At 37.4% G+C, this 19,822-nt stretch overlaps 1 protein-coding gene across 4 annotated transcripts in view; it reads left to right on the top strand.

Annotated features, from left to right (window-relative positions):
- Nucleotides 1-1,253: 1,253 nt before the first annotated feature.
- The window catches only part of UPF2 (UPF2 regulator of nonsense mediated mRNA decay), a 107,874-nt gene continuing 89,305 nt past the window's right edge, over nucleotides 1,254-19,822 (top strand). For 3 of the 4 annotated variants that reach the window (XR_003519863.1, XM_027593391.1, XM_027593394.1), the window contains exons 1-3: nucleotides 1,254-1,387; nucleotides 6,702-7,081; nucleotides 10,444-11,223. Coding sequence is in view for 3 of the 4 variants with exons in the window: in XM_027593391.1 (XP_027449192.1) it covers nucleotides 6,720-7,081; nucleotides 10,444-11,223 (1,142 nt within the window). In the remaining variant the exon portion in view is untranslated. Of the gene's footprint in view, nucleotides 1,388-1,537; nucleotides 1,703-6,701; nucleotides 7,082-10,443; nucleotides 11,224-19,822 lie in introns of those variants that run through there. The other variant, XM_027593393.2, reaches the window with a different exon arrangement.

Below are 19,822 nucleotides of genomic sequence, written 5' to 3' on the forward strand. Positions count from 1 at the left end.
ATAAATGGAAAGCGAACCACTGAATAGAGGCAAATGGGCAAAAGCTGAATACAAATGAACCTCATGCATTTGAGGTTGGTAGCAGCTCATTTTGCGAGCTTCTATATCGGGTGAGGCGCCACGTGTCAAGCAAGAATCAAGACCAGTTTTGCACCCTTTTTCCTTTGGCTCCTGATCAGTCAAAGCCAACCAGTACGAGATCATGTTAGCAGATCTAAGCACTGTTTCGATAAAAATCGGAGGCCAGATACACAAACTCCGCCATTTAAGAGGAGTTAAGTTGTGTGGATAAACTAATGCCCATTTTTAAAAAAGTTGACTTGGTTTCGCAATCGGAAGAAATGACTAGCCAACTTTTTAAACAAGTGATTACATTCAGTAACTCAGGGAGGTCATTTAATTTTAATTTTTTTTTTTTTTTAATTTGCTTGCTACGACAGGGTACTTTCTAAGATCCTTGAGAAAAACCTTTCTTCTTCATTCTGGGTTTTTATGTCGAACAACTAAAAAAGTGCTTCTGGAAATTCCCCCACGGGACTTTCGGAGTCTTTCTAGGGCACTCTTTAAATCTAGACCCATTCCTAACCAACTTCTACTTTCCCCACCAGCCATATTCTTTGGCTTCTCCAGTTTTCAACTTCCTAAATCTTCAACCTCACCCCTCAAATTAGCCCAATCAAACTTTCCCTTCTTAGACCTCTCCCTTACGTTCGCTCCAGGAAACTCCCCTGAGAATCACGTGGCCAAACTTGTCCTTAATGGCGCTCCGTAATTCTCCTACTGTTCCACCGCCCTTCCTTACCTCCTGTTAGCTCCGCCCCACCCCATTCTAGCTCCCCCCTTCGAATCCCCCAAGTGCCTGCGCCTGCGCATCTCCAATTTAGGCGCTTTCCCTTTCCTGGCGACCAATCCACTTCCTGCCTTCGGTCCTTGGAACACTCCTCCCCTCTGCTGGGGACCTGACTTGAGGTGCTGGTTGTGGCTGCCCTATTCATTGCCTGTCTGAAAAACTCGCTCTTCTCATCTGATGGACGATTTGAACCAGCCTGTATGTGTGTCGCACCTGTCTGAGCCTTTGCTCGCGATCCGTCACTCCATGGTTTAGCTAAGGGCATCGATATGCCGGGGGAACGGAGACCCGGACAGTTTTCGATCAGGCATGCGTGCGAACAGCTTTTTCCTTTCCTCCTCCCTCCGCCCCGCCCCCACTCGCAGCCTGGCCGCGCTGGTGAGTGGCGGGCGGGAGGGCCGGCGGGCGGAGGGAGGAGGGGGAGCTGAGGGAAGGCGGGCCCTCGGCTGCGAGATAGGTGGGGGGAGGGGAGGGGAGAGCCCGAGCGCTGGAGTTGGTGCTGGGAAACCCGGGGCTAATGTTGACAACAGGCTCGAGGTGAGTCCCGGGGAACCTCCTTCCCCTCCGCTCCAACGATCGGGAGGAAGCGGGGCTGGGGGGCACCGGCCTGGACTCCCACTCCCTGAGGGACCCAAGAGCCGACTCCGCACCTCAGCGCTCCGGGGGCGGCGAGCACTAGACGGACCGCAGCTCCGGCGTCGTCCTCCTCAGACCCCTCTCCCCGAGGCGCCCATGAACGCGGGCGCCCCCGGCCCGGGGCACACATGAGGGGCGGTCGAGGGGGTGTCTGCCCCACATGCCCGGGCTGGGCCTCGGGGCTGAAGGCGGGCAGCCTGCTGTGGCGGGGTGAAGGTGTTTGGGGGTGTGGAGTAGAGCGAGGGGAGGTTGGGGAAAGCTCTTCGGGAGCCGGGAGGGAAGCGAGGGCGAGGAAGTGGGGAGGGTGCGTGTGTGGGAGGATGTAGAGTAGGGAGACCAGCCGGAGAGTCCCGGTCTCGGGTGGTGAGGGAGTGTGGGGTGAGAAGTTGGGGTTGGGGCAAGGATGGTCTGCGAAGGTGACCGTGGGTACCCGTAGGAAGGGGAGTTGTGGCGGGGAAGCGTGTGGGGTATGGGAATGTGCAGCAGGAGCAGGGGTTTGTGGGAGATGTGTGTGGAGGGGAAGGGGTTTCGGTGTTGGGGAATGGTGGGCAGGGGTTATTTGGTTTACTTCTTTTTAGTCACATAGGCTGAGGGTTCTTCGCTCTGCCTTCATCCCAGGGCTCCCTAGTATTTACTCTCGTTGGTACTTTTGAACTGAGATCGTCATCACACGGTATTTGGTCGTCAGGTTGGCCAGGCAGAGACAGCTTACGATTTGGGGGGTACACACCGAACCGCACCATCAGCTCTCCTGCTTTTTTAGAAGCTGTATATAATGATGCATCAGACCAAAGTAAAACTGTCACTCACCCTTATCATTTATCGTAGTTTTTAGGTGTTTATTAAAAACTGTGCGACTCATCAAGAAAACCAGTTTTGAACTCTGGTGAAATTTGTAAAAACTTTGAACGAGTCCTTGGTATTAAGGACTTTTTATAAAGCTACAGACTGGGAGATCTCTAAAGCCCCTGTGCGGTTCTGCCCTTAGGTCATTTTGAATAACACAGAATTAAAAGGTAAAACAGCATTGTCTTCCTCTTGAGTATTTTCAGAGCAGTCTGATTGTGATTTCATACATAGTCCATATGGTACTTTGCTAAAGGACTATCTTTAAAAGGGAAACACCCTTACTCTGCACTCTGTTCTCCGGTACACTCCATTGGTACCTGTCTTTGCTAATGAAGTAGTTTAACTTTCTTTTGGACATTCAGAATATATTTAGAAAACCAAATAAAATATACAGCCCAAGGGCCAGGGCACTACTTGGGAAGCTAGGAAGGTAAGGTTTTAAAACATGGCTTCCTTTTAAGGACTGGCTGTAATTGTATTAGTAATTTGTAAGAACTAATGATATTCCAATAAAAAGATCACTAATATTTATCTTGATTATTTTGAGATGAAATCTATTTAAAATTCTAGTTTTTACTTGAAAAAGTTTTTGAAAGAGTTCAGTAAAATATTTGGCTGTTTATTAAAAGCATGGACTATCAAAATATTTCAAAGAAATTTTAGCATTTCACTAAATACAGTTTAATTGACAGTACAAATGCATGTGGATCCAAATTAGGTTGTTTGTATATTTTGTTTGGCTTTTAAAATCTTCAGTCAGGGTATATAGTGGAGAAGAGAACTGGACAGTGAGCCTTGACCCAGCCATTAAACTAGTGTAATCAGGCAGGTCACTCCTCTGCTGCCCTGTCATTGTAAAAATTGAGAATTGGAGTAAAGTCTAGTAGTCCTGATTCTAAAAAAAATCTCATCTTCCAATGAACTTTTCAGTGTTTCGTGTGAAAGAATAAACATTTATTGGATGCCTTCTTGATACTACCTTCTATGTTAGTAGATTAAGAATTCTGTAGGAGAGGTAGCAGTACCTCCATTTTGTCAATGATTAGACTCAGAGTTAAGTTGCCCGGTTCCCATAGCTAGCAGGTTGCAGAGTTGGGATGCAAACTTAAAGTCTGACTTCAAAGCCTATATTGTTTTCACATGTTGCATTGCTGGTCTTTACATATCTCATATTTTTTGTTCCCTGAAATTTAGTTTGAAGTGTACTTTGGGTATGTTTTTAATACAAGGATGAAGTGATTCAAAGAATGTATCAGTACCATGATTTAAGGGTCTTATTGAGAATCTGTTTTTTTATGTTTTAGAGCACGATCAATTCATGAGTGCCTACTACAGTTTGATACAGTAGGCACTTAAACATTTATTGAATAAATGAATGCTGTAGAGAGTCACAAAAGTTTAGGAGACTCTGTTAAGCTAATACATGATCCTTTATGAATTTGTAAGATTCCAAGTGAATTTAATGTTTTTATAGAACTTAAAATTACCTTCATAAATGAGACATTACTTGTAAATTTTTAGGCTATTCTTACTGTCTGTAGTTCCTTGTATCATTGAAGTGTTGCTTGTTGATAAACTTCACTTCAGAAAATACCAGCTCTCCATATAAAGAGTATTATTTTTTTGTGCATAATGACAAATATCCCTAAGTAAGATCGTATTGTTACGTTAGGAATTATCTTATCCCTGTATGTTTTAGCTAGTGTCTGCCAAAAGTTAAAAAAGTGATATAAAAACTGCTTAGCCATTATCAGGGACTCTTTCTATTCAGATACATAATTCTATGATTTGTCAGTATCTATAATCAAGTCTTCCACCTCACAGTTTGGTACTCTCAAGGTTCTTAATGATTTTAGTTGAGAGTATGGGTTCAAATTCCAGCTCTGTCACCAGCTGTGGAGGCCTTGGTCAAGTTACTTGGTCAAGTCTCAGTTTACTCATTTATAAAATAGGGAAAATAATACCCACCTCATAAAGATTTTAGTATTAGATGAGATAATGTATGTAAGATGTTTACTGTGGGGCCAGTGAGTGGTAGCTATGAGTATTTTCTTTTTAAAAGTTTGCTTGCTTTAGGGCATGGTTTTTTCACATTAAAGGTGGGTATTTGAAGCTGCTACGCTTCCCAGATAACATAAATGTTAACACTGCCTTGCCACGCAAATAAGTAGTTCTGCCCTTTCGTGTTTTAATGATTGCTTAAACAGGATTAGCAGCTTTTTTTCTTGAGTTCCACCATTGAGGTTAACTGAAGCCTTTGGGTGTCACTGTTAAAATAAATGCATAGATTGTAGGGGTGCCTGGGTGGCTCAGTCGGTTAAGCGGGTAAGTGTCTGCCTTTGGCTCAGGTCTTGATCCCAGGGTCCTGGGATAAAGCCCTGCAACGGGCTCCCTCCTCAGCGGGGAGCCTGCTTCTCCCTCTCCTCCCTGCTTATTCTCTCTCTCTCTCTCTCTCTCTCTCTCTCGCTCGCTCTCTTGCTATCTTTGTCTTTCTCTCTTAAATAAATAAATAAAATCTTAAAAAAAATTAAATGCATAGAATGTGAACCTGGAGGAGAATCAGAGTAAAAGAGAAAAAGAGAAAGGAAAAGGTGGTTGAGAGAAGATAGAGTGTTGCTTGTGCCTCCAAAAATTACTTAAAGTGCTTCTATTGGCCTAGGTTTTCTTTCTGTGATAACATTTTATTGGAGTGCTGACATAAATGCATTGTGTTTATAAAATATTTATTATTGCAAATGTTTTGTGTGCTAATGTAGTTTTTATTGCTGTAACTTAAAATCTGTATTTGAAAATTATTAAGAATACGGTGTATATTTTTAGCTTTTAATAAAAAATTAGGAAGTTTAAATAATTTAATTCTGTATTTCTTAAATAGAAAGTATTTTGATTTTCTCATATACAATTTTCAGATTTAGGACTTAAAACATGAAGCACTGCCCATAAAAGAAATTATATTAGAACACTAGTTCTAAGAGAGTTTTATTTTTAGGAAAGAAAAAAAATGCTGAATTTTGCTGGGAAATACAGTTTTTTGTTCCAGTTTATTTCCAGTTAACTGTATAGAGCCTGTACTATAGACGAGTGTTATCCAGTAGAACTTTCTGTGACAATTAAAATATTCTGTGCACTGTCTGTTGTGGTAGCCACTAGTCTTTTGGAATTGAGCACTTGAAATATGGGTAGTGACTGAAGAACAAAATTTCAAACTCTTTAATTAATTTTCATGTAAGTAGCCTCATGTGGCTAGTGCAGTGTTTTTCAGCTGGTGGTGATTTTGTCCTCAAGCAACATTTGGCAATGTCTGGAGTAGTTTTTGGTTGTCAAAACTGGGGAGATACTGCTGGCACCTCCTTAATAGAGAAGGCAGGGATGCTGTTAAATGTATAATGCACAAAATAGTGTTACTACCTCCCCACCCAAAACCCCCAAAGAGTTATTTTGCCCGAAATGGTAACAGTGCTAAGGCTGAGAAGTCCTGATCTTGTGGCTACTGTATTGGCAGATAGAGACAATATACAGATGTTGTAATCATCATTATGTTTATTTATAGATTAATTTTGACTGATACTAATGGAAAGATTAAAAATCTAGTATAATTTGAGATAGTTGATGGTTTCTGATTTGAAAGTTTGATAAGGTTAGAATGATAATGTGAAGGGCGCCTGGGTGGCTCAGATGGTTAAGCGTCTGCTTTCGGCTCAGGTCATGATCCCAGGGTCCTGGGATTGAGTCCCGCATCGAGCTCCCTGCTCCTTGGGAGCCTGCTTCTCCCTCTGCTTCTCTCTCTCTCTCTCTCTCTCTGTCTCTCATGAATAAATAAATAAAATCTTTAAAAAAAATGATAATGTGAAATCCATCTTCTGTTGTCTATTTTGTTAGTTCATTTATAGGAGGCAAGAGCTCGTTTATGTTCCAACTTAAAAACTTCTGTTCCATGTTGTGTGAAATATGTCACCAGCATCTCCTAACGGATGTGAAATGTTGGGATTAAAACCGATTGAAAATATTCTCAGATACATACTGAAGTATTTATGATTGAATGTTACGTTTTGTAGTTGCTAATGGTTGAATTTGGGCAGTGAGTATGGAGGTTGGTTATATTGTGCTCTCTACTTTTGTTTATGTTTCAGTTTTTCCTTAGTAAAAAGTAAAAAAGTACTTAGGTGAGGCATAACCCAATAATGATAGAATGTGGAATGTGACCAAGAAATTATTTTATCACAGAAATAGTGTTTATTTTGCATGCATTTATTTAATCTTCCACAACAATTGCATTAATGTGTTCTGTTTAAAAAACAGTTTCACATCTAAAAGTCACTGCATTTACAATACTACAAAGAATACTGACGTTCTTTTATTCTTACAGATTGTTCTGGGTAACATAATGCCAGCTGAGCGTAAAAAGCCAGCAAGTATGGAAGAAAAAGAAACTTTACTAAACAACAAGGAAAAAGACTGTGGTGAAAGGCGGCCAGTGAGCAGCAGGGAGAAACCAAAAGATGAGATCAAGCTTACTGCCAAGAAGGAGGTTATTAAGGTCCCTGAAGATAAAAAGAAGAAACTGGAAGAAGATAAGAGAAAAAAAGAAGACAAGGAACGAAAGAAAAAAGAAGAAGAAAAGGTGAAGGCAGAGGAAGAATTAAAGAAAAAAGAGGAAGAAGAAAAAAAGAAACATGAAGAGGAAGAGAAAAAGAAGCAAGAAGAGCAGGCAAAACGTCAGCAAGAAGAAGAAGCTGCCCAGTTGAAGTAAGAACATTTATTATTGATATGAAGGAATGGGAAGATTGTAATATTAGGAAAGCAGTGATTGTTTGGATTCAGACTTCTGGGGTGCACTTCAACGAGAGTGTCTTCAGTTACTCGTTCTGTTATTTTCAGTGACTAGAGGCATGCTTATGATGCTTTAATTGCTCATTTTAAACGTAATTAAATTAATTCATAAATAATAAAGGTATCTTTAATACGTTTTTTTGGGGTGTAGGGTAATCTGGATGGTTTTTGATTTTTTGATTTTTATTTATTTATTTATTTTAAAGATTTTATTTATTTGAGAGAATGAGAGAGAGAGGGCATGGGGGGGAGGGTCAGAGGGAGAAGCAGACTCCCCGCCGAGCAGGGAGCCCGATGCGGGACTCGATCCCGGGACTCCAGGATCATGACCTGAGCCGAAGGCAGTCGCTCAACCAACTGAGCCACCCAGGCGCCCTGTTTTTGATTTTTTTAAAAAGCTTTTTTTTTCATGGCCTCGGTTTTAAGTTGAAAGTCTTTAGTTCTTAATGGCTATTATTTGCTGAATTCTTAATATGTGCTAGGCACTACAAAACGTATCAGCACATATCCTAAAGGCAGTCCTAATAATCCTCATTTGACAGATTAATAAAATGAAATTTGAAGAGGTTACAATAAACAGTGGAGTGGCTGGGTTTTTTGAACCTAGCCAACTTTAAAAATTTGTCCTTAAAAAGAATTCCATAATGCCTCCCATTCTTATTTTCATCTAAATCTATTTTTAGGGGTCCCTGGGTGGCTCAGTTGGTTAGGCGTCTGCATTTGGCTCAGGTCATGGTCCCAGGGTCCTTGGATCAAGCCCCATGTCTGGCTTCCTGCTCAGCAGGGTGTCTGCTTCTCCCTCTGTTCCTCCCCCTGTTCATGCTTGTGCTCATGCACAGGCGTGTGCCCTCTCTCTTTCTGAAATAAAATCTTTAAAAAAGAAAGAAAAGAAATCTATTTTTAACCTTGTAAATCTATATAAGTAGTATAATGACCTGGCGAAAAACAAGGTAGTCCTCAGGAAATCTACTAGGATGTAGCACGAGTGACAACTGTTGAGTAGCATGGGCTCTTCTCTCCATATATATGTGATTTAAAAAACTTTGCGAACATGAATTTTCATGGATTTCTAGAACAGCTCAACCACCTACTCGTCTACCAAAGTTCTTTAGCCCTTCTGTTTTTAGAGAGGTACTGGAGCCTTAGGTGTGGAAGGCAATAGTAGAGGCCAGTTTGGGAATATTCAGAGCCATGATTCTTGAGAGTTTCTTGCTTATATTTTACTTTAAAAAAAAAATTCACAAGAAGCTGTGGACCACACAGAAGGAGGCAGGTACAAAATGAGATTGCTGTTAAATGTGAATGTAAAAAGAACACTGCATTTTAAGACTTACGAAAAAAAGAACATAATGTATTTCACTGATTATTTTATATTAATTACATGTTGAAATTAAACTTTTAAGTTTATTGTGCTAAAAATGTATTCAAATTAATTTTAAAATATTCACAAGGATATTCAATTTCACTGTTACTTTTGTTCCTCCCTCTACCCTAGTACAGAAAGAACAAGAAAAACCCAAACAAACCACAGACAAACAAACAAAAACCCAAACCATCAGACTCCCAACTTAATGGGAAAAATTCAAACATATGCAAAAAACAAAAGAATAACAAACCAGTCCTCCCAAGCCCCACACCGCCCTATCTACCCCACTTTTTTCCCCTGGAGTACTTTAAAGCTTCATTATTTCAATGGTAAATATTTCATTTATGTATCTTAAACTGTTTTTATTGCAGATGAAAATGGACTTATTTAAAGAATATACATAATGAGTTATTCTTTCTTAAAGTGTGCTCTCACTGCTAATCCTTTATTTGTGTGCGGCTGGGAGACTTCCAAGGGATATTCACATGTCTGTGTTCCCTGTTAACTTATTGTGGCTTTTAGTTGAAAAATCATAGAAGGGTAGCTCAGGGATGGTTATCTCTGAAAGATGAAAATTTGTTTTTTAGAAATTTATATTTTTAAAGTTACATATTTTGGTATCTCAGAAGCCTCAAAGTCAAGATTGTCCCTACCTTCCTGCTCCTGCTCAAGTTATTTTACTACTTTTGCAATTTAAACATGTTCCATCTTTTTTTTTTTAAAGATTTTATTTATTTATTTGAGAGAGAGAGAATGAGAGATAGCATGAGAGAGAAGAAGGTCAGAGGGAGAAGCAGACTCCCTGCCGAGCAGGGAGCCCGATGCGGGACTCGGTCCTGGGACTCCAGGATCATGACCTGAGCCGAAGGCAATCGCTTAACCAACTGAGCCACCCAGGTGCCCCCATCTTTTTTTCTTTTTAGAGTTCAGCCCCCCAGAATACTTTTATTTATTTATTTATTTTGTTAACCCTTATTTTTGTATGTATATAAGTTTTTCTTTCTTTAAAATTTTGGGAGGCACTTCCTTCATATTCCATCTTTTAATTTTTTTTTCAGGATAAACTGTTAACCTTTTATTAAAGGAGTTTTATCTTACAGTTATCTTCTAGTTCCTTTCCAGATTTTCTTAATTACACTTGAATTTTAAGACCCAAACTGAGAAAGGTGCTTTATTAGAGGTTTGGTTAAACCTGAAGTATGGAAAAGTACTTAAATATCAAAACATTTTTATTGCATTCTTTTTATAAACACTGTTCTTTAAAGTATTCTTTGTGGACATTTTTTTTTTCTATATTCCCAATGCTTTTATCTGTTTTAGGTCTTATATCCTATTTTATATTTTATATTTTTCATATTACACATTATGTGTTTAATCCATTTACTTTTGCAGCTTTATTGAGGTAGAATTGACAAAAGTGTTTTATCCATTTAGTTTGCTAGTTGACAGAATGATTTTTGCTCTAGTTATTCAGAATCATCCACTCTGCCACATTTCGTATTTTCAGTATACCGGGTTTTCATTATCTTAAGTCATTAATAAAATGTCTTTAGAAGTTGGAAAAGGGGTGCCTGGCTGGCTCGGTCGGTATCGCGTGCAACTTTTCATCTCAGGGTTGTGAGTTTGAGTCCCATGTGGGTGCAGAGATTGCTTAAAAACAAAATCTTAAAGTAAGGGTACCTGGATGGCTCAGTCGGTTAAGTGTCCGACTCCTGGTCAGGTCTTGATCACAGGTCGTGAGTTGAAAAAAATATTTTAAAAAAAGTAGGAAAAGGTTTTTTGCTTGTTTCATTTCTTTGGGATGCTGATGCTTATATGATTATGTTTTCATTGTCTTTCACTTTTATGAAATTTGTCAGTGATTCTTCAAAATATACAAGGTATTTTATTTACTTGTTTGTTTTTTATATAGAGAGAAAGAGGAATCCCTTCAGCTTCATCAGGAAGCCTGGGAACGACATCAGTTAAGGAAGGAACTTCGTAGCAAAAACCAAAATGCTCCAGACAGCCGGCCAGAGGAAAATTTCTTTAGCCGCCTAGACTCAAGTTTGAAGAAAAATACTGCTTTTGTCAAGAAACTAAAAACTATTACAGAACAACAGAGAGACTCCTTGTCCCATGATTTTAATGGCCTAAATTTAAGCAAATACATTGCAGAAGCTGTAGCTTCTATTGTGGAAGCAAAGCTAAAAATATCTGATGTGAACTGTGCTGTGCACTTGTGCTCTCTCTTTCACCAGCGTTATGCCGACTTTGCTCCATCACTTCTTCAGGTTTGGAAAAAACATTTTGAAGCGAGGAAAGAAGAGAAAACCCCTAACATTACCAAGTTAAGAACTGATTTGCGTTTCATTGCAGAATTGACAATAGTTGGGATTTTCACTGACAAGGAAGGTCTTTCCTTAATCTATGAACAGCTAAAAAATATTATTAATGCTGATCGGGAATCCCATACTCATGTTTCCGTGGTGATTAGTTTCTGTCGACATTGCGGAGATGATATTGCTGGACTTGTGCCGCGGAAAGTGAAGAGTGCTGCAGAGAAGTTTAATTTGAGTTTTCCTCCTAGTGAGATAATTAGTCCAGAGAAACAACAACCTTTCCAGAATCTTTTAAAAGAATACTTTACATCTTTGACCAAACACCTGAAAAGGGACCACAGGGAGCTTCAGAATACTGAGAGACAAAACAGGTGATTTTCAAATATTTCTCAGAATTGAGAATTTATTTTGGAGCTCATACTTAAAAATTTTTAAAGTCTTCATGCCACTGAAAGAACTTATGGAAAAGGGCTCATTGCAGGTGATTTCTTAACATTTCCAGGAGAATTTCAAAGTACCAGTCTAAGTACTCATATTTAAATGGGAGTCTATGATAGATTTTGTTTCTGAATTTAAAAGACAACTGGCAAGTATATGGTGATTTTTACTATGTGGATGTGTTTTCTTCCTGTGATTTAAAAAACTCCTTAATGTTGAGGGATAAATTTTCTTTTTCTGTCACTTTAACTTACCTGCTATTATTTTTGTGTGTTTTGTTGTGCCCTCTCTATAACAGCTTTGCTTTCATTGTTTTGTATCTTAATTTATTGATGTCACTGTTGGTACTTGTTCTTCTTAGAAAATGAGTCATTATCAGTGGTGTTTTAGATCAGAAATGAGGAAAATAGTGCAACAAATTAGATGTGAAAAAAAATTTCTCGAATGCTACTGTGCAAAGTGCGTTAACAGGAGTCTTTCTCCTGGGACCATCCATTTAAAGTTTCAAGGAATAATGTGGAATAATGTATGTGCCTGTGGTAATTAGTGAAGATATCTGATTAAGGGGCCACCTTTGATTGTTACAAGATACTACTGTGTAGCCTCTGTACCTAGGAGGCATCAATAAGAAGTTGATGTAGTTGGTGGGCAGTAGGTCAACTTTTATGGAGGGTGGATTTGGAGGAGGGCTGAGGGAGTACAGAAAGGAGGCAACAGCAGTAGCGTTTGGCTGAGTACTTTGCACCTATTTAAAATGCATGGTTATGAGTCTGAAATTGCTATTTTTCAAGAATTAGTATGGGAGGGTATGGATTTCCATAAACCTGCTGGTTTAATCAGAAGGTGATTGACTTAACTAGGAGCGAAGACTGTAGTAGTGTGGTTAGCTTTACGTCAGGATAGGTCCACAGACTGACTAAACCATGATGGTTGAGGGTCACTCAAGACGTGAGAGTTTAAGATGGCAGTGGTGTTCCTCAGGGTTTCTTTTTTTATTTTTTAAAAACAAAGATCTTTGTTGTGTGCTTTTGAATAGTGAGGACTGTTTTAAACTTTGAATAGGCAACTTCAGGGTGTATTTATGTAGTCAGTAATGAGTTTAAGCAGAAAATAGTGGCCTCTATTAATAATTCTCACATATTTAAGGTTTCTTAATTATGACTTAAGAGTGTTTTGTCATTTTCCTAGTCTTTTTCTTTTTTCCGGTCTGTTCTACCTAATACCTCACGGCTGATTTTTGTAGTATGCCTTGATTACTTTTTATCATCTACTTTAGGGGTTTTGTGTGTATGTTTACTTCTGATTGGCCTCACAGAAGCTTAGAGGGTAGAGTCTACAATGACTTAATCCAATCACCTTTCCAGTGCAGGAGTCCATTTTACAGATTATCTGACAGATAAAGTATTCTTTCTTTGAAAGTGCCCTTCCAATGTTGGCACACCTACTTACTAGGAATTCAAGCTGAAATTTAACTCCCCATAAAATGGTTCCCTTCAATTTACTTCTTTTTTCTGGTACCAATGGAATAAAGCTGCTTAAGGTGGGGGTCCATGACTGTTTACCTATTCATAATGAATTAAGTATAGGAACAGACTAAACATTTAGACATCTTTTATAGCAATTTTTTATAGTCCTGATATTGTTACTGTGTTTTATAAAAGTGTCTGCAGTGATTAGAAAAAAAAAAATTCCTTTACCACAGATAGTTTGAGAAACACTGACGTGGGACATGTCTCTTCTTTCATACCCATGATAATATCTCAAATATTTGCAGACTGCCAGGATGTTTCCTTTTCATCTTCTCAAGGCTTAACACCTCCTGTTCCTTCAGTTTGTTCCATGATTTCCACATGACTATCCTTAGGACATTTGTTTTGGATGCATTTTTTCCTGCCTGTAACCTCAAATTCCATTACTTTTTATAGCTGCCTTGTCATTCTTTTGCCTGTTTGTGAGCTTATATATACCTAAAGATTAATTTCTCAAATGAACTGCTGCCAAACCAGTTCTTCACCTTGAACTAGTGGAAATTATCTCTTAAACCTGAATGCAGACTTACCTCTTTTGACTTTATTTAGTTTTTGGCATATTACTTTATCCTAATGATAATTTTGTACATTGATTATGTTGTTATCTGCTGTATGTATTATTATGTACTTATCTGCTGGTTACATTCAGCTTTGATAAGCAGACCTGTTCTTTAATATTATTCAAGTCACCATGAAAATTTTGAATGGGATATAATGTTAAGAGCATGGTTTTGTGGCCTTTACCTAGAAACTTTTACTCATTTAAATACAGAGCTGTTGGGGCGCCTGGGTGGCTTCAGTCGTTAAGCGTCTGCCTTTGTCTCAGGTCATGGTCCCAGGGTCCTGGGATGAGCCCTACGTTAGGCTCCCTGTTCAGCGGGAAGCCTGCTTCTCCCTCTCCCACTCCCCCTGCTTGTGCTCCCTCTCTTGCTGTGTCTCTCTCTCTGTCAAATAAATGAATAAAATCTTTAAAAAACAAATAAATCCAGAACTGTTAACCTGTGGTTATAATTAGAGGAGGTTATTTACCTAGTATAAATTGATCTTAGCATTGTAGCAGTCATTTTATCATGGGATTGTCTACTTAGATGTAATAATTTGGGAGATGGGAAAATATATATATATATTTTTTAAGATTTTATTCATTTATTTGACAGAGAGAGAGTAAGAGCACAAGCCAGGAGACAGAGGGAGAGGGAGAAGCAGGCTCTCCGCTGGAGCAAGGACCCTAATGCAGGGCTCGATCTCAGGACCCTGGGATCATGACCTGAGCTGAAGGCAGCCACTTAACCGACTGAGCCACTCAGGCGCCCCGGGAGATGGGAAAATCTTAATCACAATACAGAAAATAATTGCATATGGGTTAATAAATAACGCATACCTTAGGATAGCTTCAAATTGAGCAGCCTCTATAGTATAGATTTGAATACCTGACTGACCAAGAAGACATGAGGATTAGTGCAGAGTCCTTTGGCCTAGTATTAGTACATTACATTGTACTGTTAAAATGATCAGTTCCCCAAAGTTTCCCCCTCCCAGTCACTATCCAGTAGGGGTTTTGAGATTATTCTGCATCATGGGAATAATTGGGAACAGTAGCTTTTCCCTGTAAGGTTTCTCTTAGGCATGGAAATGCTGGAAATTTAAGTGCCAAGCTAGCAGATATTCAAGACTCATGTAGTTAAATTACTTTAAGCCTTTATTCAATATCTTAGCAATGACAGTTTAAAAAAAAACACCCAAATACATTCTATTTTCAGTCTTTGAGTCCTAAATGCTTTAGGTCATTGTAATTAGCTTCGGAGATGGCACTATTCATAGAGGTTGGGAAGGCTTCGTCTGTACTCATTAACGTCTATACTTAAGATTTCTTTCAACCAATTTATAAAAATAGAATAATAAAATCTCTGGTATTTTCTAAAAGACACTAATGAATGAATGAAGACAGTGACTGCGTAACACCTGTTGAGTCTTAGTTAGCTGTTCTTTTCTCATGTTACCTGGGCTGGTACTACAGGTATTAGGTAGCTAGTTCTGTTTCAAAGGCCCTGAGAGAGTTGTAATTATAAGCAAGTAATACAGCTGACCCTAGGATTTGGTGAATTCTTATAAATTGACCTTATCAGCTTTTTGTACTTCAAAGAATTTTTAAAATATATTTTGGTTAAATGATTGCTCCTGGGGAGTTATAATTAATATTTAAACATTTGAAAATAGTAACTTCGTCCAGTTTAGAGTTAATAGCTTTACTTGGTAGATTTTGCTTTTTATAATGTTCAGTGCTCTTACTTTATACTTAAAATGCTTTGTGCTGTGAGATATTATTCTCAGTGAGGTAATATGACCTATTTTTTGGCATTTAATAAAAATTGAAGAAATAATATAATTTTTATTAGATAAAATTTAATTATGTAACAGTTTGTTTCTTGCAGTAGTGAAATCATGAATTCGTATATTAAGTCAATTCTTACTTGAATAATTTTGAAGTGTCTTGATTCCTTTCTTTCTCCCTAACTGGTGGGAATGGTGGCAAAAATTTCTTTTTTCAGAATTAGGACCTTATGATTGCATGTTCTGACAGCACTAAGTGGTTTGATTGAAAGTATAGAAAAAAAATACAAGTAGAATGTAGGCTTTCCCTGTTGTTAATAAAATCGGAGATATCTTTCATTACTGCAAATTCATGAGGTATTACTTTGCCATTGTTGAAACTTAAAAGCACATTAATGTAAAATTAAGTAGTGTTGCTTTTACCTTCCACTTCCCTTCCAGGTAAGTTGTACCTTGCCTTTACAGGTGGAATGTTTGATAAATTGTGTAGTATTTAAGCACTATTAAGATGTTCTGTCACTGTACGTTAGACTCAACGAGGCTTTAACAATTTTGTAAGTACTCTAAAATTGCTACATCTTTCCTGAAATTATCTCAATGACTTTGACAGTTATTTAATAAATATTTGATTGAGTACAGTTATGGTTACTATCCTGTAGTGTGTTTTCATACAAGATTATAAGACATCCATAACCAAATTCTAAAATGAAACCAAAAGAAAATTTAATTCGCTTGAAAATTTACAAATTGCTAAAGGAGATAAAAAGTAAAACCTAGTAGTTTTTCACGGGTCTGCTTCATGATTATTTTTTCAAGATTTTGGCCATGTGTTCTGTTATTTTGCATGACTGTATAAGGTCAGAGCTAAAATGGATTTTCTGTGTTCTTGCCAAGATTTTTTTTTCTTTTTAATTTGGCTAATATAAGATCAAATAATATTTGGCATTGAAGTTCTTGCCCTTTTTACAGTGGGCTGTGGCATTTTTTTTCCCTCGTTAAAATAACTGTTGTACATTGATCAAGTGCATCAAATGTATCATCTTAATTGATCCTCATAGTACCCTTGAAAGAAATACCTCTATTTTGAAGGTGATCAGATCTAGGGATTAAAGAGCTTGCCCATTGTGTCTTATATAGCAAGTGACAGATCCAGTTCTTTCATACCTCTTCATACTGTATTTTTCACAATTTCCATATTACTCATCTTCCATCTGCATTTAGTATTTGTACTTGATTTTAAGGTATCTAGTAAATACAGTAGCCACTCAGTGCTTACCAAGTCAGATGCAAACAGAAGGACCCAAAAGAATATAAAATAAACACCCCAGTGTGAGAAGGCTTGCCTTTGTTATATGTATTTGAGAGACATTCTAATTTCAGTATAAGGTACCAAGTGGATAATTTTAATTTGGGAGGCAGTATAGTCCAATAGTTGTGAGCATAGACTCTGGAGCCAGGCTACTTTGGTTCAGATCTTAGATCTGTTATTTACTCAGGTCTGTAATTCTTGGCAAGTTATCTCATATCTCTGTGCTTCAGTTTTCTCTTCTGTAAAATGGAATAACAGCATTCTACGTCTGAGATAAATGTGAACGATGCAGTGAATTCACGTGTAAAAGCATTTTTAATAACAGTATCTGACTCATTGTAAGTAGTAAATGTGAGTTTATTATTTGTACTATATTGCCTGCTTAATCTTCAGAAAGACTTGATGAGAATTTCTCCTGTGCCTTTTCATGATTTTGAAAATGTGTATTTTTAAAATAATGCAAAATAACAGTAAACGATATACAAAATAAAAGAGCAAGAGTGTCAAGCAAGAAGAAAAATTGAAAAAAGGAAAAGAAAACAAAAATGTCTTTTAATACTAGAATTTTTTGAGGCATTTATGACTTTTCTTATGAGATAGAATGCTCGATTCAAGAATGGACTCTTTGATATTTTCTGTCAGTTTTACAATATTGAATTAGTAATATAAAAAACACTAGAAATCAAAGATTGATGTACCTTAGGATTGCTTCCAGTGATAGCTCATCATCTGGTGAAGGAGGTCTACTATCTTGTATTTTTATTATAATGAATAAGATTTGGAATTAATTTTGTTTTCATTGCTTACTTTTTACGTCTCTAAGATGCTGCCAGTAACTTCCTATTTTACGGTGATGTCATGAGAGGGATTATACTCATTTATAATACATTTAACAATGATACTGATTCAGTGAACTCTGATTATGACAGGGATTGGCAAACTATGGCCCACAGGCCAGATAGACCCACCACTATTTTTTATACAGCTGGTGAGCTAAGAATAAGAATGGTTTTAAATTTTTTGGATGGTTGGAAAAAAATCAGAAGAGTAATATTTTGTGAAATACTAAAATTATATGAGTTCAAATTTCAGTATACATAAATAAAGTTTTATTGGAATGTAGTCACGCTCATTTTTTTTATGTATTATCTGTGGCTGCTTTTGTGCCATATCAGCAGAGTTGAGTAGTTGCAACAAAGAACGTTTGGTCTGCAAAGCCTAAAGTACTTATATATGACCCCTTTGCAGAAATAATTTGTTAACCTCTAATTTATGACCGTCTCAAAAAGAATGGCTTCTATTCAACTTTCTGAATATATCGGCTTCTGAAGAGATTGTAATTAAAATGATATGTGATGAATCATATATTCAACTTGATTTTGCGTAGTGATATATTCCCATGGAATTCTCATAAGAAATTTTGGTGAGATTTACACCAGATAGAATAGGTACTTTGGTCAAATGTGCTGCATAAAGTTTAGTTCCCTCATACAGGTCTTCTAAAAAAGTTAAACTGAAAATCCTTTACAGTGGGCTTCATAAACCTAAAAAACTGCCATATATAGTACAGTCATTAAAAAAATGTTTCATTTTAATTTGATGAGCACCTCTAAATGACTCTAGGGATTTTGAATGTTTGGGTGCCTATGATGCATTTATTTCTCTGCTTGAAATCTGTGTTCTTACTAGGTCCTGTGTGTTTAGTCTGATGTTTAGTAAATACATTAAATAAATGGTCAAGGAAACTATGTAGGACTATATAAGTTTTGTGTATGACAGAACTCTTCCAGTGCCATTTCATTGGTATCTTGTGCTGCTTGCTAAGTTTTTAGTGTAAGATATGATTAGAAAATAAATCTACCAAAATCTAAGCTTTTGTCCTGAGGACTATTCTCACTAGGTAGTAACCTAAGCACATGTAAGTTAAGCAGTTAAGTAAATTAGTGCTGTTAAAAAATTTGATCATGGGATTGAGATTTGGGGGGAGTGTGAGGAGTTACTTCTGGAGCTTCAGAGTTTTAAATTTGTTCTAGGATGACTGGAAAGGAACTGGAATGTGTACAAAGGGAACTGTCATAGAATTAAATCACTTTTAACTGATCGAATGCAAAATCACAGGCAAATGTTTGAAAATGAGATTGATATTGGAAAAAAGACTGTTCCTTTTTTGTTGTGATAAAATAGTCATCACTTTGTTACTGCTTATATATCATAAATTATTAATGAATGTTGTATAACCTAAAAACTGCATGCATGTTCTTCAGATTACTAGAATGTCAGAACTTGTTAGAGAAAGTTCCAGGTTCTCTTATTTTGAGATATTTTCCTGTTTCAAGTACTGAAATAATTTTGCATCTTAATTGTCAGTAGAGGTTTTGAAATCTCTTAGGACTGTTATCACTGAACATAATCTGCTATAGAATAAGCTAAGTCTTTATTGACTTAGCATTTTTTCTAATAATAACTGCCGAACATTTTAGAATAGTCTACTTTTGAGTATTTATTTAAACTATTTAATTTTAGTGTCTTTTATCTTCAAAAATGATAAAACTTTTTTTTTTAAGATTTGATTTATTTATTAGAGAGAGAGAGAGCACAAGCAGGGGGAGCGGCAGGCAGAGGGGGAAGCAGGTTCCCCGCTGAGCAGGGAGCCCTATGCGGGGCTGGATCACAGGACCCTGGGATCATGACCTGAGCCGAAGGCAGAAGCTTAACCGACTGAGCCATTCAGGCGTCCCAAAAATGATATAACTTCTAATTAAAAGTTCTAACAAGCTCACTCATTTGAAGTAATAGTCATTGCTTTCATGAGTTGAGTATTTTTGAATGTTTTGGGTTTAGAATTCATTCACAAAACTTACTGAAAGATTTTTTCCTGTAAAATTAGTTTGAAATAAATGGTTAAAAGAGAAACTATTCTTGTTCATAGAATGATACTAATGTACTTTTAAATTGTAAGAAAATGAGTGAAAATTTTTCATTTTAGATCCCTAATAGGCTGGATTTGAAAAAAGAAGATTGGATTTAATGAATAGTATCCTATGCTTTGATCTACCTTGAGCTTATAATGGGAGCTGATATTCCTGACTTAGAAAATGTTGGCTGGAATGTTACAGCATTTAAACAAAAGTTTATGTGGGTAGCTGTCGGGTAAGATAGGAGAGTTTGGAAATTGTTCCAGCTAAGCCGGGATGAGTAAGTTTAGGCATGGTTTTTCACTTTATTTTCTGTAACTCTTAATAAGATAACATCACCAAAAAACACCTCATTTTCTTCCTTGTTCATAAGAAAACTCAAATGACAAGTAATAAAAAACTTTTAGGGGCGCCTGGCTGGCTCAGTCGTTCAGCGTCTGCCTTCAGC

The sequence above is a fragment of the Zalophus californianus genome, chromosome 9, assembly GCF_009762305.2.
Source record: "Zalophus californianus isolate mZalCal1 chromosome 9, mZalCal1.pri.v2, whole genome shotgun sequence".
Taxonomy (NCBI): domain Eukaryota; kingdom Metazoa; phylum Chordata; class Mammalia; order Carnivora; family Otariidae; genus Zalophus; species Zalophus californianus.